The 21,216-nt window shown below is 36.0% G+C and overlaps 1 protein-coding gene across 1 annotated transcript in view; it reads left to right on the forward strand.

Annotated features, from left to right (window-relative positions):
* Nucleotides 1-21,216, forward strand: part of TTC6 (tetratricopeptide repeat domain 6) — a 202,476-nt gene that overhangs the window by 170,507 nt on the left and 10,753 nt on the right. The window contains exons 25-29 of the mRNA XM_047074697.1: nt 1,403-1,522; nt 6,871-6,951; nt 13,330-13,533; nt 16,322-16,474; nt 17,585-17,755. Of these exons, the coding sequence (XP_046930653.1) occupies nt 1,403-1,522; nt 6,871-6,951; nt 13,330-13,533; nt 16,322-16,474; nt 17,585-17,755 (729 nt within the window). The remainder of the gene's footprint in view (nt 1-1,402; nt 1,523-6,870; nt 6,952-13,329; nt 13,534-16,321; nt 16,475-17,584; nt 17,756-21,216) is intronic.

The raw sequence follows: 21,216 nt of genomic DNA on the forward strand, positions 1-21,216 counted from the left end.
AATATAAGTAACAGTTACCACTTACTTAGGGCTTATTGGGTGACAAACACAGGGCTAAATCCTTTACCAACATAAAGTCAAATATTTTTAAGTGGACTTCTACAACAACAATATGATAAATTACCTCCCAGTTTTGCAGACGAAGAAACTGAGGCTTAGTGTTAAGCAATTTTCCCAAGACTGAAAAGCTAAGTAAAAATAGCAGAGGCACGATCCAAATCTTGCTCATTGACCTTCATGAAATCTCATTTCCCAGCTTCTGTTTCCTCTTGTGTCACATATTCAGTTGCTTAGTGGATCTCTAAGGCATCTTACAGATTTTACATTCTGTTATTCTGTGAAAGGAAAATTGCTAACATTCTAGTTTTGTTTTTGTTTTATAAGTATTACAAATTATTTTTACAGCCCTGGCATAGGCCCACTGATAATTATGTCACAATGAACATATAGGACCTTTAATTGTAAAGTTCTTTTAGACACTTGAGTGCCTAGTAATGAAACACTAGAGAAGGACCAATGAGTAAATAGCAAAATAATATTATTTGCATTTTCAGTTAGTATGTGCTACAAGTGTGTAAGTTTTGGCCCTTTTCTGATGAAACCATATGGCTTTTTTGGACAAAATATTCAGCAGGAAAATGAGTTAAAAGATTTAGTTCCAACCCAAATTTGCCATATTCCTGGTACCTGGCATAGAGTAGATGACCAGTAAAAACATACTTAGTCAGTGAATAATATAATTTAAAAAGATTAAAGTAATGGAGAAAGGTCCTATGAGTTGATCATTCTTAGTTTAGAATAATGTCTTACAGAACACAAATATGCTTATCAAAGTGCTTATCAAAAGAGTGCTTGTTTGTTGTGTATTAAAATCTATTTACATTGATTCATGATTTATTCAACAAAAATTTATCTGATTTCTATTATGTACAGGCACTGAACTAGTTACTGGCTTTACAATGGTGAGCAAAATAGATAAGCTCTACCTCCATAAAACTTAGGTTTCAGTGAGGAAAACAATAAAACACTAAAAATAAATTAAATTTTAAAAGGTAGCAAGTGCTCTGCTTTCATGTCAACAGTCATTTGGTGAAACTACTGAGGTGAGGGAGGGTGTTGCATGCCCCCCCACCAAACCATACACAATAAAAATGCTTAGAAGTGTTTCACAGATAACATGTGAAAAGCGAGCAGTGTGGACCATTTATTAAAGCATAGCAGTATCTATAACACTTAGTTAAGGGGACCCTTTAAATCTAAATGACTATTTTTGGCCATAAATGTACGTCATATTAAAGAACTGATGTGAGGTCCTAGTTTGGGCATAAACACATTTGTTCATAGCCAGTGTAGTGAGACTCTAGAGTTGAATCCAGGTTGTAAGTGGTTATTTTATTTTTAGGCATTAACAGATTATGGCATTGTGCTGCTTCTCGATGCTGGAGAAACTGTGATGTTAAACACCTTCATTAACCGTGGACTCATCTATGTAGAGTTAGAGCAGTATACTTTCGCATTGGAGGTAAACCTTGTTTCCTTGCAAAAATGAACCTACTTGATATTGCATGTTCTGTTCTGAAAACTAGTGAACAAGTTTCTTTTGGTATCAAATGGCAATATTAATGAGCAATAACAACTTTAGCAAGAATTGTATTGAAGTACTTTGAATGAATAAGAGAATCTTTACCAAGAAATCGTGTATGTTTACTTTGCTTTGATTACAGGGAAACATCTAATATGTAAAAAAAAAAAATGTTTCTGATTTGATGAAGTATCAAAACACTCACCTCCCCCCAGGGAATATTTTGGCTACACACAAAACTCAATTATTTGGCAGATAGAATGATTTACGTATTGATTTATTTTGCTGCTCAGTGATAATTCTTTCTCATTCACAATTTTCCTCATTCCCCATTGACAATATATCAAAATAAATCTGTTTGTTTTGTTTAGGGAAGAAAATAGGTGCTCAAAATAGGCTACTGGGAATAGACTTTTTAGTGGAAACAGGCACTCAGAATTGCAATGGAAGATAGCATCTGTAGTGTATCAGAAGAAAAACGGGTAGTTTAAAATGTATTTTAATAATTAATTATTGGGGCACCAGGGTGGCTTAGTTGGTTAAGCCTCCGACTTCGGCTCAGGTCATGATCTCACGGTTCATGAGTTCCAGCCCTGCGTCGAGCTCTGTGCTGACAGCTCAGAGCTTGCTTCGGGTTCTCTGTCTCCCTCCCTCTCTGCCCCTCCCCTGCTTGTGCTCTGTCTCGCTCTCTGTCTCTGTCTATCTCTCCCTCTCAAAAATAAACATTAAAAAATTAAAAAAATAATTATTAGTTATAATTAAACAAAATTCACTATTATCATTTTTATCTTGTTTGTATTTTCTGTTTTAAATTAATTTTGGAATTGATATGAGGCAAAAATTAAATAGCAATTTGAGGGTTGTAGTTAAATAGTGGAAGTTTTGTGTGTCTGAAGAACCACAACAGAATAATATGGAGTGGAGTGGTTCCTAATTTTTTCGCCTCCAGACATGGCTTATATTATTTTCCTATGCCTGGGAGCCATCTTTTGAGATTCTGCCCCCCTCCCCCCCAGAATTACTTATTGTTAAGGAAGTGCCTGAGAAACCTTATTCTAGGCAATTTATAGTGTGATGAAATGCAATTTCAAGATTTGAACTCCTTCAGGTTTTGGTTTTGAGATACACCATTCAGAATTCTCTCAGGTAGGTAGAGCTCCATCACTTCTTTGGAGTAGGCAAGTAAGCTCTGGAACTCTGGGCACCAGTGTTGGGGTGGAGCAAGTGAGGACAGTAGGGGTTGGGAGCAAAATACCTCAGTTGCTGGAGAATTTAATATAGGACCCGTGTTATTTAACAAGTATGTATTTATTTAGTACTTAATAAAATCTTTCAACTAAGAAGTACTGGGGCAAGATTTGAGCTCCGATCTTTCTTGATTCCAAATCCTATGTTCTCTCTGAAAAAGCAGGGCACTGGCATTGGCATTGAAGCCTTGGGAATCAGGAAGACCAGAGTTCCAGTTCTTGAGGACCTCATGGTCTCAGGGGAATCATTCTGGACCCTTCTCTTTCTTTACCCCACATCTAACTCATGAGCAAGTCCAATCAGCTCTACTGTCGAAGCATATTTTGAATTCATCACTTCTCATTTTTGCCACTGCTGTCCTCCTAATTCAGGCCTTTGCCATCTCTTCCCTGGACTCCTGTAGTAGCTTCTTAATTGCCTTTCTGCTTTTGCTCTTGTTCCTCTACATGCTGTTCTTCACACAGCAGCCAGAGAGACCTCTTAAAAACATAAAGAAGATCAAGTTATTCCTTTGTTCAAAACCTTCCAATGGCTTCCCATCACATTAAGCATAAAATATGAATCCTTGACTATGGCCAGCCAAGACCCTACATGGTCTGACTGTTGCCCATTGATCTGCCTTCATGGTCAAATGCTCTTCTTTTCTTCACGCAAGTCACTCCACTCTGGCCTTTTGCTTTTGCTTGGAAATGGCAGGCTCCCTTCCTGCCTCAGAGCCCTCACACAAGCTATTCCCTAAGCAAGCACGGAACACTCTTCCCACTGATCTGTCTGTGGTGCCTATCTTGCTTTCATTTCAGTTTCTGCCCAAATGTGGCCTCCTTAGTAAAAAAGACCATAGATTAATTAAAATCCAATGTTTAAAAACTTAAAATAAATCAAAATAAGTCTATAAAGGGAAAACACAGGGACAGAAAACAGAGAAAACCAGCAGAAAACAAATAATAAAATCGTAGACCTGAATCTAATCATATCAGATGTTACATTAAATGGAAATGGGCAAAATGTGCCAATTAAAATAATGAGAATATCAGATTGGAATTTTTAAAAAGCCCCAACTATATTCTGGCTATAAGAAATATACTTTAAATGATATAAATAGGTAAAAGTCTAGGAAAAAAGCATGCCCTGCAACCACTAATTAAGAGTAAAAACAAGAAAAAAAGAGGTTTTTTTCATGTAAAGTAAAAAACTTAATTTAAAAACTAAATTAAAAAATGCAAGTTGAAAAAAACCCAGTGAAAGTATATGACTTTTAATATTAAGACGGCTAAATAAAACAAGCAAGAGAAACAGTCTTAAAACTGCCCAGGGAAAATTTTTTAGTGGGAGTAATTGATTAATAGTGAGGTTAAGTAGGATGAGTACTGAAAACTTATTAGTTAATTGAAAGTTGTATGACCTTCATAAGAACACGTTGACCAGGAAGTAGAATGCAGCATTTAGACTGGCATTGTTTAGGAAGTTAATAGTTAAGCTGGTTGGATTAAGAACATTTGTTTATCCCTTTGTCCTCTTGAAAACCTACCAGGAAGACAGTAAAGGAATAAAAAATATATAATTCCACAAAGTTCAAGATAGTGGAAAAGAGTTGTTCATGGCATCCCAAACTACTACTCAAGATTTTAATACCTCAAACTTAAAAATAAATGAGTACCAAGGTTCCTACACTTGAGTGAAGTAAAACAGAGACTGAAACCAACAAATGCATGGCCATAGGTATATGGGATGGTGGCAGGAGGTGTGAGGTGCATGGAGCGATGGTGTAAGATAGCTAAGTATTATCCTATGGTGGAAGTTAAACCTGATAGGATACTCATGTTATTTAGAAATTGGAAGGTAAATAGCAAAACAAAAAACAGCAAGTTGTAAAAAGAATTGCCTCTGGGGAGTGGGAATCAAGTAAGGAGAGGGGGAACAGGAGGTCACTGTAAGCTTTCTAGTTTTATTAGACCCTATACACTGTATACACGGGTTGCTTTGATAAGAATAAAATAAATAAACAACAAATGTCTTTAGAGGCAGTTTACAAATTACAAAATAAAATTGGCCTTATTTTTTTCTTAATTTTTTTTAATGTTTATTATATATATTTAAGAGAGAGAGACAGAGAACGAGCAGAGTAAGGCAGAGAGAGAGGGAGACACAGAATCTGAAGCAGGCTTCAGGCTCTGAGCTGTCAGCACAGAGCCCAACACGGGGCTCGACCTCACGAACAATGAGATCATGACCTGAGCTGAAGTTGGACACTCAACCAACTAAGCCACACGGGCACCCCTAAAATTGGCCTTATTAAACAACAAGTAGAAGTTGAGGGAATGTGGAGACATGGCAGCCATTGGTGTTGACCATGCTTTCAAGGAGATGTTCTTTCGAGGACAAGAACTAGAATGACAGGGCATGTGTAGTTTGATAGTGGGAGGATTGAGGGAAGGCACGTTAGGGTGGGGCAGTGAGACAAGGATTAAAGGTACAGAAAACAGCAGGACTATGATGGAGCAGGTATCCAGAAGAGACAGGAACGAATGAGGTCCCAGCCCACCCTCTGACACAGAAAGCAAGACAGTGTGGGTGAAGGTCTTTACAAATAAACTCAAATCAGTGGAGGGAATGAGAGTTGGGACTTTGCTTTGTGTAAAAATGACTTGGCGTGGTTTGTTATTTATGATCCCCATATTAAAGAAAAGATTAATGCAGATGAGAAAAATAATAAAAATGCTGATAGCTTTATTTTGAGTAATGCTAACAGTCATCATTTATGTCTATTGCTGATCATTAATGTCTAATTACCATATAGTGTAATAATGGTTATATATATAAAGTCAGGTTGACATTTATAAATTTTATCTGATTACAAAACGGAAATTGGTATTCTCAACCTTTTAGGTTTATGATCACTCCCCACAACTCCTCAAATTAATAGGAACATTTAAGCAAATCTCACACTTACAAATTTGCCTCTATTTTAGCCAAATGATCCTTCTAGAGGAGTTAGCTACCAGCATATTTGATTAGATTATATTTGATTAGACAATGACTTTCTTATTTTCTCCCGAATATTTCCATTTGGTATCAAAATTTACTTCAGGAATCTAAGTGGGGAATCCATATTCGCGGGTTGGTCTCGGTAACTAATACCTTCCTCCCCCAGTAGGATCGCAGAATGCTCATTTGACCCCACTACTCCATCTTTCACCCCAGTAGTTGCAGAAAACTCATTCTATCCCCAAAAGACAGCCAGCTTCCTCCCTCTGGCACAGCCCTGGAAAGTTTGTGGAAGAAAGATGGGAAGGAGATAGAAAAGGGGGAACAGAGAAGGACAGGGAGACGATCTGTTAAGCTTAGCCCATCTCCAGCACCTACTAGAGGACAACGTTAGGGCCACAGCATCGGATTTAGCACTTTTAATTCTCTTAACAACCTCTTCCCCAGGGTCATTCAGGTCTATCCTAGCTGACTTCTCTAACTCAAAATCGTGGGGTTAGAGTTTACATTGCTCCCTCTCAGGAGGCTTCTAGGATTCCTGCACAAAATGATACACTCCTTCCCAGAAGTGTGGATTCCAAAGGTAGGAGTAGCCTTAGCTAATCCACATGAAAGGCCCAGTTATACGCTTTAACTGGGCCTGAGTATCTGCTTGTCTTATAGACGTGTATTGCCAAAGCTTGTCTCCAAGTGAATTTCTCTTTCTATCTAGATGAGGATGTTTCTGGTGATGTGCACTCAGAAAACAAAAACAAAAACAAAAAACAATTAAAAGAAAGCAAATGAAATATCTCCTTACACACATCAGGGCAAAACCACAAGGAAAGTGGAGACTAGTAGCGTAAGATTCCGAGTGAGTTTTCAGTTATGGGTTTCCTCTGCTCCATCGATTCTCACTAGCTGTGATACTAAGAGGAAAAAAAAGTTTTAGGAAGATGTATATTTTTAATGCTTGTGTTAAGTATGTTCATGGTAGAATCAAAGTTAGAAGGAAGTTTAAGAAAGCACAGAAGATCATGTTGCAAAATTAACAAAGCCCTGTAAAACTGTTTCAGGATTTTAAACAAGCTGCGCTGATAAGCAAGACTAATGTGAGCCTTTGTCAAGCCACTGCCATGTGCCATCACAGGTACGGAGTGCAATGTATGTTGGCATGAAAGCAGGTAGGACCAACAAATTTATAGTAATGATAGAAGAATAGAAGAAACAGAGGAAAATGTTGTGGAAGTAACAGAGTACAAAAATGGGGAGAGACACGAAGCCTCCCTATAAAGTAGTGGGGGGCACACCTGAATGTGTCATTAGCACCCTTCTACCTTCCAATAAGTGATTTAGCCAAGTGTAGAAGAAAATACCTGTATCACGGCATTGTGGTACCCACCTGCTACACCCCAGGACAGGACCTTGGTAATATACTGAATAAAATCATGTATAGCTTGAAATAGCTAAAAATAAAATCAAATTAATTAATTTTGTTCATAAAATGGAACTAGCTTTTAAAAAGCATGTTTCTTAGAAGAGAGGGTGATTTCAAAAAGTAATACATTTTCAAGAATATTTTGCATTTAGAAAACATAGTTCTAAATCTAAAACCAATTACAATAATACCAGTAAATATCCACAAAATACAATGAAATCTGCAAAAAAAACACCCCATATTACTAAAACATTGTTACCTGTTTCTGGGGATATTATAAAAATAAGTAAGTTATAGAAGGGGAGAAAAGAGCAGTTACATAGGCTAAAATACAGATGGTGATCAGTTAATAACTTAGATAGTATTGGGGGTACCTGGGTGGCTTAATCAGTTAAGTGTGTCTGACTTCGGCTCAGGTCATGATCTCACGGTTGGCGAGTTCGAGCCCTGTGTCGGGCTCTGTGCTAACAGCTCGGAGCCTGGAGCCTGTTTCAGATTCTGTGTTTCCCTCTCTCTCTGCCCCTACCCCACTCACGCTCTCTGTCTTTCTCTCTCTAAAAAATAAATAAACACTGAAAAAAACTTAGATAGTATTAGAGTAGATATATTTTGTTAACTATAGTGTTTCTACATATACATTTAGCATCTAAAAATTAATTTCTGGTCATTTTGCTTTTAAAAGCATAGAGGTTCACACATGAAGATTTTAATGTGGAATAAAATGTATTTGAGTAAGTAATAGTTTACAGCATTATTTTTCATGAAACAATAGCAATTAATTGGAAGGGAAATTAGGATATTCATAAATTATATAGACTAAGCTGTGTAAATATCCAATATAGAGAATAGAATACAGTTTGAATTATTTAGGAAATCAACATTCTATTTTTCCTTTTAGGACATAGGTAGTACAGCTACATTTCCCTGTGAGAGTAAGACTTTTTTTTTTTTTTAACAAACATAGTAATCTAATAACTGGTACTTGTGAAAGGCATCACTGAGTTAAAAAGCATTTATTTTTCTATACACAGCAAAACATAGTCACACCACTGTCTGTGTTAATCCAGCAACCTTTGCATAACCCATCTCTTTAGGTAATTGTCATTCTTAAAGAGAGATGGACTAATGATGACTGATGTGTTTGTTTTGGTGGGTGAGTGCAGACCAAAAATGTCTGAGGTCATTGTATTCTCTTAAAATTAAAAAAAAAAAGACTCCAAAATTTTTCCTAACCTCACTCCTATGTTTAGCAACTATTAGAGACAGTAAAGTTCTCTCTCTGTCAGTTCCCGATCTCTTTTATGAAATGTAATCACTGAGTCTATATGGCAGAGCCTCCTTAAGCTGATACTGCTTTGCAATTCCAAATAACCCAACTTTCATCAGCCGACTGGAATCTCTATTGTCCTTTAATAAAAGTAGAATTTAAATCAACAGTAAAGCCCTGATAACTCAACAGTCCCAATTCCATGTGGTTTCAGTTTTACTGAATTTGGCAATAAGGAATGTTTAGTGATTGGTTGTATTTATTTCAGGAAACGTATTTTTGCTTTTCAAGGTATGCCATAACATACTTTTACCACAGCAGCATGGTTTCTAAGTACTGAGATTCATTATTGATGTCTTCTAGCGGGGAAAGTAAAAGTTTTTTCATTTGGAAAATTCAAAAAAAAGAAAAAGGAATAAATCTTTAAATTTTAGGACTTTGATCTTTGAACTCATGGGGTTGCAGACTTTTGAAGTATGCCTTTGTATATCTCTGGCTCTCACTCTTGTCGTTGCTAGGAGACAACATTCCTTAGGCTGAATATCCTACTTGTTGTCCAATTTGGTCACTAAGAGTGTTATGGTAGAGTTAATTTTTAGATCTCTTTGAGAAAGCCACCTTCAGATTAAAAAAAAAAAATGGCACAGAGAGAAAGCCTGATTTACTCAGAATTATATATCCTATCCACTTTTTACTCTGGCACATTTATTTTCCTATTCTTACATTTGCATAAAATGTTTTTGAATCCTGGACTCTGCAAACCACATTCTTTAGTTTTGGGAGGTATTTATGATTTATTTGTACAACTCAGTAGCGCACATCTGGTCACGTATGTGATTAATTTGAAAATGCAGTGGACCTTTGTGTCTGTGGCCTCACCTGCACACTCAGCACATGGTCCATAGTTATGGACATTGTAATGAAAATCATGCATCTTCCCCAGTGATCACGTTATTTTTAAATTTATAAAAGCACATTTTAGTTTAGAAAAACTAATTTAATATACTTTTATATATATTTGTAATTGATGCTTAACAATTTATGTCTTGATTAATATGTATCCTGATAGAACATAGATACTCTACCAGTTGTTTACTATTGTTTCCCAATTGTTTAACTACATGTGATTATTTAACAAGAGCTTCAATCTAGGATATTGTGTGATATTCACATCTTCAGAAAAAGGAAATTGCTATGTCTATAGTGGTATCTGTGTCATTTCTTTTTCTGTCTCTGGGAAGACAGAAGTCTCTGGGAAGTCTCTGGTTTTGGCACTGTCCACCTCCTCTGGACTTAATTTTTAGTCATTGTCAGCTTTGAAGAACTTGCGAGGTGTCTTTCAAAGTTCCTTTCCAGCTTTAAGCTTTAATAATTACTTACTTAGCCTGAATAGACTAGGTGCTCATTAAACTTTAGGGCTGATAACTAGATAGGTATAGAAAAATAGCTTTGATTTATTGCCTCATTTTTTCTTTTAAAATTTGTTAGTTTAGGGACACCTGGGTAGCTCAGTTAGTTAGGCATCTGACTTTTGATTTCTGTTCAGGTATGCTCTCACAGTTTGTGGGTTCAAGCCCCATGTCAGGCTCTGTGCTGACAGTGCAGAGCCTGCTTGAGATTCTCTCTCTCTCTCTCTCTCTCTCTGCTCCTCCCCAGCTCATGTTCTCTCTTTCTCTCAAAATAAATATCTGATAAGGGGTTAATATCTAATATATATAAAGAATTTATACAACTCAATGCCAACCCCTCCCTCCCCCAAATAATTAGATCAAAAATAGGCAGGGAACTTGCATGGATATTTTTCCAAAGAAAACATACAGATGCCAAAGGGTACATGAAAAGATGCTCAACATCACTTATCATCAGGGACATGCAACTCAAAACCACAATGAGAGATTACCTCACACCAGTCAGAATGGCTAGTACCAAAAAGACAAGAAATAACAAGTGTTGGCGAGGATGTGGACAAAAGGGAACCCTCATGGTGCACTGTTTAGAATGTAAATTGGTACAACCAGTGTGGAAAACATTAAGGAATTTCCTTAAAAAATTAAAAATAGAAATACCATATGATCCAGTGATTCCATTACTTTACCCAAAGAAAACAAAAACATTAATTTGAAAAGATCTGTGCAGCCCTATGTTTATTGCAGCATATTTACAATAACCAAGATATGGAAGTAACCCAAATGCCCTTCAATAGATGAATGGATAAAGAATATGTGGTACACACACACACACACACACACACACACACACACACACTGGAATTACTCAGCCATAAAAAAGAATGCCATTTGCAACAACATAGATGGGCCTAGAGGGTATTATGCTAAGTCGAATAGATCAGGCAGAGAATGACAAATGTGGAAGTTAAAAAACAAAACAAATGAGCAAACAAACAAAAACAGAAACAGACTCCTAACTACAGAGAACAAATTGGTGGTTTCCAGAAAGGACAGGGATGGGGAATGGGCAAAATAGGTGAAGGGGATTGAGAGGTACAAAGGAAAACAGAATGCATTATCCACTTTTAGAATGATTCCTGTAAGCAGTGAGACTGCAGCCTCAGGCATTGTTACCCTATATTCAGTGAACTTTTACCTCTCCAATAGTGCCAGTAATCAGGAGAGAAGCACAATTTCACTGTAAACTACTGAGGGAAGTGAACCTGTGTTTTCTTAGTAACAATCCACAGAGAGAACTCAGTGGGTACCAACTGACTCATGTATGTGAATGTTCACTTTTGCCTGCCTATACTAGAAGGAAGGACTAGCTAGCTTCCTGGTATTTCACTGTTGATTCTCGTATGATCTTCTGACAGAACACCTGATGCCCCATGTTTGGGGAGTGTTTGCCAAAACATGCAGCAAATATCCTAAGTACCACAATTATTCTTCATGGCTTAGGCAGTAAACAATATTGAATCACGTTGTGAGAAACTGAATTGCTTTTCAGCCTCAAACTGAATTCTTTCTCAAACCTTATGAATACATCAAGGGGAAAGTCTCAGCCAAAATCTAGTCTTAACAACTTTCCAACACTTTGTAATAGAACTCAGGTTCAGTTTTCTACAGACCATAGTATCCAACTCCAATAGCTATTTATTTTACGGTTGCTTTCTATTTATGGTATGAAATATTAATTTTCTACTTATGCGATTGAAATTAAGTTGTCTTTTAAAATAAATCGAGTTAAGGGGTGCCTGGGTGGCTCAGTCAGTTAAGCGTCTGACTTTGGCTCAGGTCATGATCTCACAGTTTGTGAGTTTGAGTGAGTTTGTGAGTTTGTGAGTCAGGCTCTGTGCTGACAGCTCGGAGCCTACAGCCTGCTTCACATTCTGTCTTCCTCTCTCTCTGCCCCTACCCCACTCATGCTGTCTCTCTCTCTCTCTCTCTCAAAAATAAACATTAAAAAAATAGAGTTAAGTAAAAAACAGTGATTTGGCCTAAAGAAAAATGTTCAGTAAATGATAGCGTAGGTAGAACATAGGGCAGCTGTCACAAAGGAGGGGCTGAAGTTTGGGGAACACTATAAAGAGATATTCCTGAGTAATATCTAGGAGATGACAGTCTCTAGAATAGTTTCCTTGGGCTCCATGTATTTTATGAAGGAAAAATTAGTAAAGTAGTGGTGCATCTTGTTAAATTTTGAGACCGTTTTGAGAAGTAATGAAGAAGAGACTGGGAGAAAGATGGCCATCTTTATTGAGGGTTTCTTTGCTCAGTGGTTTTCACACATGCTCATTTACTCTTCAGAACAATTTTGAAAAATTAATATTAATTTACACATTCAGGTTTAGGTCTGAGCTTTCTTCTGACTACACTGTTGAGATATCAGATCTTGTGCACCAACAGCAGGTAGATTTAAAGCAAAGAATGTGAGCAGAGATGACCACATGAAAAAGCGTGACGTTTGAGGTTATGGTTTACCCAAGTCTGAATCCTAGATATTGCACACTGTTGAACGTCACTATGCTATTTACTGCACACAGACTTTTCTGAGCCATTTTCTTTTCATCTACAAAATGTAGAAAATTATAACTAGCTTAAGAATTGTTGGAGGGATTAAGTGAAATAGCATAGGTAAAGCATTTAGCACAGTACGTGGTATGTAAGAAGTTACTCAGTGTTAGCTCCCTCATTCTAGAGACTGAATATAATTATTAGATATGCATATACGATGGAAAAGTGACTATATCTGCCCACGAACAAATATTTGATTATTTTACTAGCTCTCATCCTACCACAAGAGAATAATTAGGGATGAGAGATAGAGTTATCATTTATTCACATGTGTTCCCAAGTTAATAAATAGAACGCATTTCACTTTTTTTTCTTTTCTCCTTTCCTGGTGTCATAAAGAAAGCATTTCCCTTTATAGAAGATCTGATATAGGCCTGCCATGTGATAAAAATTTGGTTCCTTTCATTGTATAAGGAAATGTGAAATACATAAATACATTTATTTTAATCTGATTTAAATAGTGTATTTTCATCATTAATAGTGTATGTTTTTCTGTACTGGCCACTGATAGCTGTTAAAAACAAGTTCGGGAATGCCATTCATACTTGTATAGTTCTGAAAAAAGAACTTTAGAATATCATCCCAACATATTCTGCCTTTTTCCTTTCACCAAAATCTTCAAAGACCCTGTCAGTCTTCCTTAGGTCATATGAACTCATGTACTCACTTCCTATGATGGATAATAAAAATGAAAGATTTTTTTTATAAGGGTCAATGCAAATCTTCATGGGTAAATTATATACAGAAAAGCACTTAGAAAATTCATCAGAAAGCATCAATATTTTCATTTATTTTCAGAAATAAGGAGTTTGAAGAAGCTGTTGATTTCTTCACCTGGGCTCTTAAAATTGATCCATGTTTTCTGGATGCTTATGTTGGACGGGGAAATTCTTACATGGAATACGGCCATGATGAAGCTACCAAACAAGCACAGAAGGACTTTCTTAAAGTGTTGCACATTAATCCAACATACACAAAAGCCAGAATTAGCTTAGGCTATAATTTACAGGTAGTATTCTATAATAACATATTAGTTCATAAAAATTCCTTTTGGAAAAAGGAGAAGAATATATTTGGCCCTTTACTGGTGATTAGGATACATGTTACTTCCTTGGTTATGTACATTTTACCTTTCCCTTAAGGTTAGAGCAGCAGTGAGAAGCGAGGGTTTATTAGTCACAGGGAGGCTGCCTGGGGACCACACCCAGGGGCCTGGTGCATAGTGAGGTGATGACCCTTCAAACCTGAGATTCCTTAACACCTGTGCCCTGCCTTACCTTACCCCCACACTTAACATCTTTTGAAATTTGCCTGATGGGTTTCACATATAACAAACCTGGCTAACATTTGTTTCACTAACCTGTATTGGACCCCAGAGCTATTGTCCTGTTGAATTAATGAAAAGCTAACGGGTGAGAATAAGCAATGGGTGAGAGTTTTGAAGTGGACTTTAGCCATACAATGGGTCAGATAACCACTGTACAGGGATTCAGGTAATCTTCCAAATGGCAGTGAGTGAGAACTTACTGGGCAGGCAAGAGACTAGGTGTTTGTCCTTTCAGCAAGATGGGAAAGTATTACTCTCTGTGTCACTACACAGGTCTCTGAGTGGTTTCTGGAACACACTGACCTGACCCATGCACTCACGAACCTATTTGCACTAATAAAATATGTAGCGACATCCTTGGAATAAAGTGCTAAGTGTGCTTTATATTCCATGAAGAGGAACTGAGTAATTAAAATTTTCTTCTCTTTTTTAAAATCTTTTTTCAATATTCAAAATTTTAGATAATGGACAACAAATATGTTCAAAATATTGTAATTTGCAGAAATTCTTATTAATAATCTGCAATTACAGTTGATTTTTTTAAATTTGAAAATAAATGAGTTTGGCTGATCTAATAATATTAATAATATTGGAGTTGATTGTTAGGATTGGCAGCTATAGTGAAGTGTGCCCAAGAACTTATAATAAGGGAAATAAGATGACCCTCTGAGACTTAAACATAAAATTAGCCATTATTGGATCACAGTAGAAATTTGCAAAGTCAGTTTGAAGAGACAGGATGACTTCCAAAGCTGCTAGAGCTGATTGCAATCCAATGAAATGTGTTAACATTGTCATGCATCGCATTCAAAAGGCATTTTACTGAGCACCTAATATAGGATAAGAATTGCTCTAGGCCTAGTGATATGCAGTAAACCAAATATACTTGGTTCTTCTTTTAGAGTTTACTGCCTACTAGAGAGATGAGTATCAAGCAATCATGTGAATAATTATTTAATTATACTTATGATAAGTGCAACAAAGGAAAAAGATGTGTTTTAGGACAACTTCTAACAAGTGAGCTTAGATTTGTTGAAGGGGTAGGGGAGGGCGTTTTGAGAAATTAACAATTAAAGGGAGTGTGAAAGACTAGTAATCAGTCAGAGTTAAGAATTGGGGCTAAGACACAGTGAACAACCCATTAGAAAGTCTGTGAAAAAACAGAGGGCCGAAGTGGATGGAATGTTACGGGAAGAACAGAGTGTTGTAGGACAAGGCTAGAGAATTGGAAAATGACTGGAGGTGAAGGCCTTTCAGGCCAGTTAAAAATGCTAATATAATTAACCAAAGAAGTGACATCAGAGTTTTGTTTTATGAAGATCTCACTTTGTATATATCAACCTGAAAGAAGATTGAGAAACATCAGTATGAGGAAGGATTGAGTCAGGAAAGGAAGGACTTAGAAGAGTTACAGAGGTTCATCCAATTTCTGCTCAGGGGAAAGAGTAACCATTTGTTCAACAAAGATTTCTCTACTGTGTGCCTAGCACTAGCGAGATAGAAGTTAGCCAAAACAGATGTCAGAAACAGATGACAGCTATCCTGTTGTGAGGCTGTCTGCAGCTGAATAATCTTATTCTTGTTTCTCAAATGAATTTGTCGTGACAGTGTTGATTTTCACATAATTTGTACAGAGGCAGAAGATTTGCTGGTTAAACAGTGTATAGTTAAAATATTAGTTTTGTGTAAGAGTCACTGGGCTCAGTTTGGTGTGTGTGGGGCAGCTTCTGGCAAGGTGGATTTTTAACCTATGAGAATAAAGGACAGACTCTGGACCTCCATGAATTTATCAGCTCACTGCCTTACGGTGATGAGGTATTTAGTTGCTAGCTGGTCTTCCCTTGGAAATACTTGGACATTCTTTCAGTTAACAGCACCCCTCTCCTAACCTTTGTTCTTATTTTCCAGTTGGTGCTAAGGTTTGTATGAACAGATACTTGGTAGATTTGAATGCATTTTTCCATGAAATATGTATAGTGATTCTAAAATTCTAGATGCTGGTAAAATCTGTCAAAATAGGTTTTACGCTATTAGTTTATTCTCAACACATTTATTTTGTTATTTTCATTATGTATATGTTATGTATAGCTGGAGATTCAATGCCAAGGAATAAATACAATCCCTACCTGTGTGTGTATGGAGCTCAAGTAAACCTCATGGTGGTAATTGTCAGAAGCGTTAGTGTTCTCCAAGATTGGCATAAGAGATGACTCTGACAAGTAGATTTATTTTAATTAATTAAAATGTTAGTATAAATACTTAGAGGTAATTTAGTCAATTGAGTGCACTCACAGTACAGTCTACTTCTTTTTTTTTTAATATCTTGGATTTAGCACAATATAAATTGGCCCTTACTGAAGGCTTTAACTGATTAAGTTAGAACCATAAACATTTGTCACATTATAGACAATTTCTAACTTGTCATGTTATAGACAATTTCTAACTTCATGTAAATGAAACCTTATTTTAGGCCCAAGGAAAATTCCAGAAAGCTTGGAATCACTTTACCGTTGCCATAGAAGTTGATCCAAAATGCTACTTAGCCTATGAAGGAAGAGCTGTGGTCTCTCTTCAGATGGGTGATAATTTTGCTGCAATTCAAGACATTAATGCTGCCATAAAGGTAAAAATGCACTTAGAGGGGCGCCTGGGTGGCGCAGTCGGTTAAGCGTCCGACTTCAGCCAGGTCACGATCTCGCGGTCTGTGAGTTCGAGCCCCACGTCAGGCTCTGGGCTGATGGCTCAGAGCCTGGAGTCTGTTTCCGATTCTGTGTCTCCCTCTCTCTCTGCCCCTCCCCCGTTCATGCTCTGTCTCTCTCTGTCCCAAAAATAAATAAACGTTGAAAAAAAAATTAAAAAAAAAATGCACTTAGATTATATTATCATTGGCATAAATTAGCACCATTAATAAATAGGGTTATGTAACTTCTTGGTTACTTTTTAAAGTAACTTATAGGGAAAATGATATTTGTATGTTTTCTTTTTCCAGAAGAATCCTAAAGAGTTATCATGGTTTGTCAATTTTATAATGTAAATAACATTTAAAATCCAAAATACAAACTCATGACAAATGTTGACTCTTGTCAGTAAATGCAATTTATAGTTTCATGGGACATAAATATTAGTTTGTAATAAAAAAATAAATGCAAAAAATAAAATAATGTTCTGGGTTCAAAGGAACTAAAGAAAGAACAATATAAATTCCAAAATCCTTCTGTAGTGAAATGGCAAATAAAAATCTTAGGTTTTGTATACAGTGACAGAAAATCTTTCTCTTTTCTTCTGGAGTTTGGATTCTGTTTCTTTAGAAATGGGCAGATTTTGTAATCTTTGAGATGAGAAAAAGGAAAGAACTGAAAGATAATTGCTGCTACCTAGGACAAATAAACATATTAACTATTTAATTTCTTCTCCAGCTTAACAGAGCTAAACAGACAACCTCCCCATCGCCCCCCCCCCCCCCCCCCGCCCACTACCACTGTGTCTATCTTTTGGAAAGGAACTGAGTACAGCACTAAGATTATTTGTTTTATTGCAACCAAATCAACAAAGGGTTGACTTTGAATCAACTTCATACCCTGTCGTTTCTCAAAATATTTGCTCTAATGGGTTTCACCTGCACTATAAAATTACTAGTTTCCCACAAGTAGATTTCATAACATTCATTTTTAGACTTGAAATTGGAGATAAACACTATTCCCAGATGCTAAATACTCATACTATTATATTGCAGATCAATACTACAGCAGAATTCTTAACAAATCGTGGTGTGATTCACGAGTTTATGGGTCAACAACAGAATGCAATGAAAGACTATCAAGCAGCAATTTCCCTAAATCCTACGTATTCACTGGCTTACTTCAATGCAGGAAATATCTATTTTCACCACAGGCAGTTTTCCCAGGTAACGAGTTTTCCTTAACATTGCCTTTTAGACACTAAATGCTTTCTTTGTTATATATAGTTTCAAAATGCAATCCTTACATAACAGGCTAATCATTCATTAGCTCTTTTTTTTTTAAGTTCTCTTTCATAAGAATGTTTGTAATTATTTATTAAATGTTTACATCTCTATGGGTTTATTCTTGTCATTATCATCAACCATTTGATACTTGTCCAGTAAACATTGTTCTGGACTTCCCCAAGCACGGGCCATTGCCTGGCTATCCATTGTTGCCAGATTCTGTCCTGGCATCCTCTCTTTGACTCCACTTAGCCAAATCTCAGACTTCCTCCAAGACTCTTTTTTCATGACGTGATTATCTAACTTGTCTTAATTGCTACCTTTCCTAAACTTCAGTCACATGAGCACTTGACCGGGAGTAAGGAGATAAAGATGTTAGTTGTGGTTTTATGACATCTTAATCTTTTTGGACTGCAATTCAGAGTCTCTGAAATGAAAATGTTGGGTTATTAGATGATATTTACATAATTCAAATTATTCTGATATTTACATAATTCAAACTCAACTTTAATTTTTTATTTATATTCTATCATTTGTTCTTTATCTTCAGTTTATCTTTGTTCTTTGTCTGTCTTTGAGTCAGAAGTTCAATTCATCTATTGTCACCCTTTATTTTATATTGTGGTGAGTAGTCAAGGTGAGGCCATTTCCCTAGTACTGCTTTTAGCAGTTTCCTATGTATTTCGGTCTGCAATGTTTTTGTTTGTTTGTTTTCCTAAAATGTTACACCTGAAATTTTATTTCCCCTTTGACTGAATAATAAATTAACAAGGCAGTTAAAATGTCTAGGTAGAAGGACTTTTTTATTTTCTAATTTTAGAGTTTATTGAGTTTTAATGTGGTCTAGTATATGGCAACTTAAATACTCCAGGGGCCTTTTCTAAAAACAATTTATGCTATAAGGATATATAGTTAAAAATATCCATATAAAATATACCTTATAAATTATGTTTTTAATTTAGCCTACATCCATACTTGTTTTTCATTTGGTTCATGTTGGACCGAGAAAGGTTTATTTAAGTATCTTAAAATTAGTGTGGCCCTCTGTAGTTTTCTTTACATCTCTTATAATTTCTGCTTTATAAATATTGCTGCTACATTATTATTTTATGTACAGATAGTCATACACATTGCATATGCATTGTAAGTGCATTACAAATGCCCTTCTGTTTCTTTTAGCTCTTTGGAATAAATTTGCTTTTATCTGATATGAAGATTGTGACCTCTGATTTCATTTGGTTTGCTTTTTGCCTGATATTCCTTTGCCCTTCCTCTTATTTTCAATGTTTAGAATCCTTTATTTTAGGTTTGCATCTCTTTTATACAGCATAGAGTTAGATTTTGCTTTAGATGGCAATTTGAAAATATGTGGCTTTTCATAGATGGGTTAAGTCCCTTTACATTTTGGCATGGTCAGTATGTTTGATCTTCTGTTATTTTATGTCATATTTTCTGTGTGCTGCATTTAAAATATTTTATTCTGTAGTCTGCTTTATTTAATTTTTTGAAAGGTTTTCTGATATTTAGGAAGGTTTTCAGTTTTGCTTTAGTGATTACCTTTATAAACATATTTCTATACTCTTAGTTTCTTATTTCTCCAGTTTCTCTACTATGAACAACAAGATTACCATTTAATCTCTTCTTCCCTTAATCCTCCCTCTCATTATTAGTTGATTTTAGTTAATAGTATTCTTTTTTTAAAAAAGGTGTCTATTTTTATTCTTAAATATGTTCAAGCTTATGGTATCAGCTTGTGCCAGTTTTCCACTGTGTCTCTCTATTCTCCCATTTTGTTGAGAGTTTTGTTATTCCTCCACTGCCAGAGGGGTTAATATTTGCACACTATTTTGTTACCCTTATTTCACATTTTAGCCTCTGTTCTCCAGTTAAGCATACTCAGTTGTCATTACCAGGCTTTTTGCCAAAGTTTCCCTCCCAACTGCTAATTTCTTAGTTGCCTGAAATTGGTCCTCTAGCAGAGTCCTGAGAAAGGGCTCATGAGAGCAATATTCCTTGAATTTTTTAATGTTCATAGCTGTTTGCCTGCAGCTTTTACAACTTAAGGTAGCATGTCTGGGTTTAAGGTCCTGACTCACTGTTCTTTCCTTGAATGTTTTAAGTATTTCACTATTTTCTGGTGTTATATGTTGTTGTCAAAAAGCCTGATGCAAACGTGATTTTTGTTCTTTTATTGGTGACTTTGTTTTGTCATGACAACCAAAGTTTTTTTGTTCGTTTGTTATTGTTTTTAAGTAAAAGGTTTTACCAAGATACGTCTCAGAGTTGATGATTTGGAATCAAAGTATACAGTGTGCATTTTCAAGATGCAGATTTCAGAAGAGTTTTGTTGAATTCAGCGTAAAACTTTTTTTGTTTCATTATTCTCTTCATTGGAATGAATGCCAATTATTATATATAAGATGCCCTCTGACTTCTATATACCAATTATTTTTTCTTATGTTTTTTAATTTCTTAATTTCTGTTGCATTTCTTTGCTTTTTTTACATTTCTCTTCTAAATATTTCCTGTGTTTTCTGAGATCTCTGTTATCCCCCGTGGACCTTAAATTTTTTTTTTTTCATCTGATTTCTATGTCATGCCTTCCTAGCCATGTCTTTTCTGATATCCTTCAGAATTTGTTTATTTTTTTCTTAAACACAATTGCTCCCTTAGCATTTTTTTCTAGTTTGTTTTGAAATGTTACATTATAATTTTTCTCTACATTGTAACAATACTTTTTTTTTTCTACGGAGTTTTTATAATCTTTCCAAAAATTAAGCTATTACTTTTCATCCTTGGCTTTTACAATGAAGGCAGGCAAATTGCTTCTCTGTTAACTCACATTTGAATGAGATACATCTTGTTCCTGGACTAACAGCAGAGCCTCTTGTGGGAAGCAGGGTGATGGGCCATGGTAGCTTTCTAAGTTCTGCTCACCTTGATGCTATGGCAAAAGACTGCAAAATGTCCTTTCTAAGCCTACCTGGTCTAGGAAGCATTCCACTACAAGCTCTGTGTTTCTTAGAACTTTTCACAACCCTTACCTTCTAAGATGATGTACTCATTTTAAAAACTTGTTTTTATTGCTTGTATTTTCTGAGAACTATAGCCTCAGTGTTCTCCTCTGACATCCAAGACTGCCTCCGTATCCCTGAATAAAATGACCTGTGGGGCATCTTTATATACCAAGAGCTATCGTTCTTCTCTTTATTTTGCTGGAAAAGTTCAGCAAATATTTTCTGATTCCACTAGCTCTTCATCTCTTCAACCTCCGTATACTTATAATGTACCTGCCATGTGTGAGGCATTAATAATAACCCTGAGGATACAGAGCTGAACAAGATAAGGAAGGCTTCTTTTCTGATGTAGCTTACTTTTTATTGGAGGAAGAAATAGAAAAT

Source organism: Lynx rufus, unplaced genomic scaffold, assembly GCF_022079265.1.
Source record: "Lynx rufus isolate CCGP_SWC_20201006 ecotype Redwood Valley unplaced genomic scaffold, mLynRuf1.p SCAF_13, whole genome shotgun sequence".
NCBI classification, from domain to species: domain Eukaryota; kingdom Metazoa; phylum Chordata; class Mammalia; order Carnivora; family Felidae; genus Lynx; species Lynx rufus.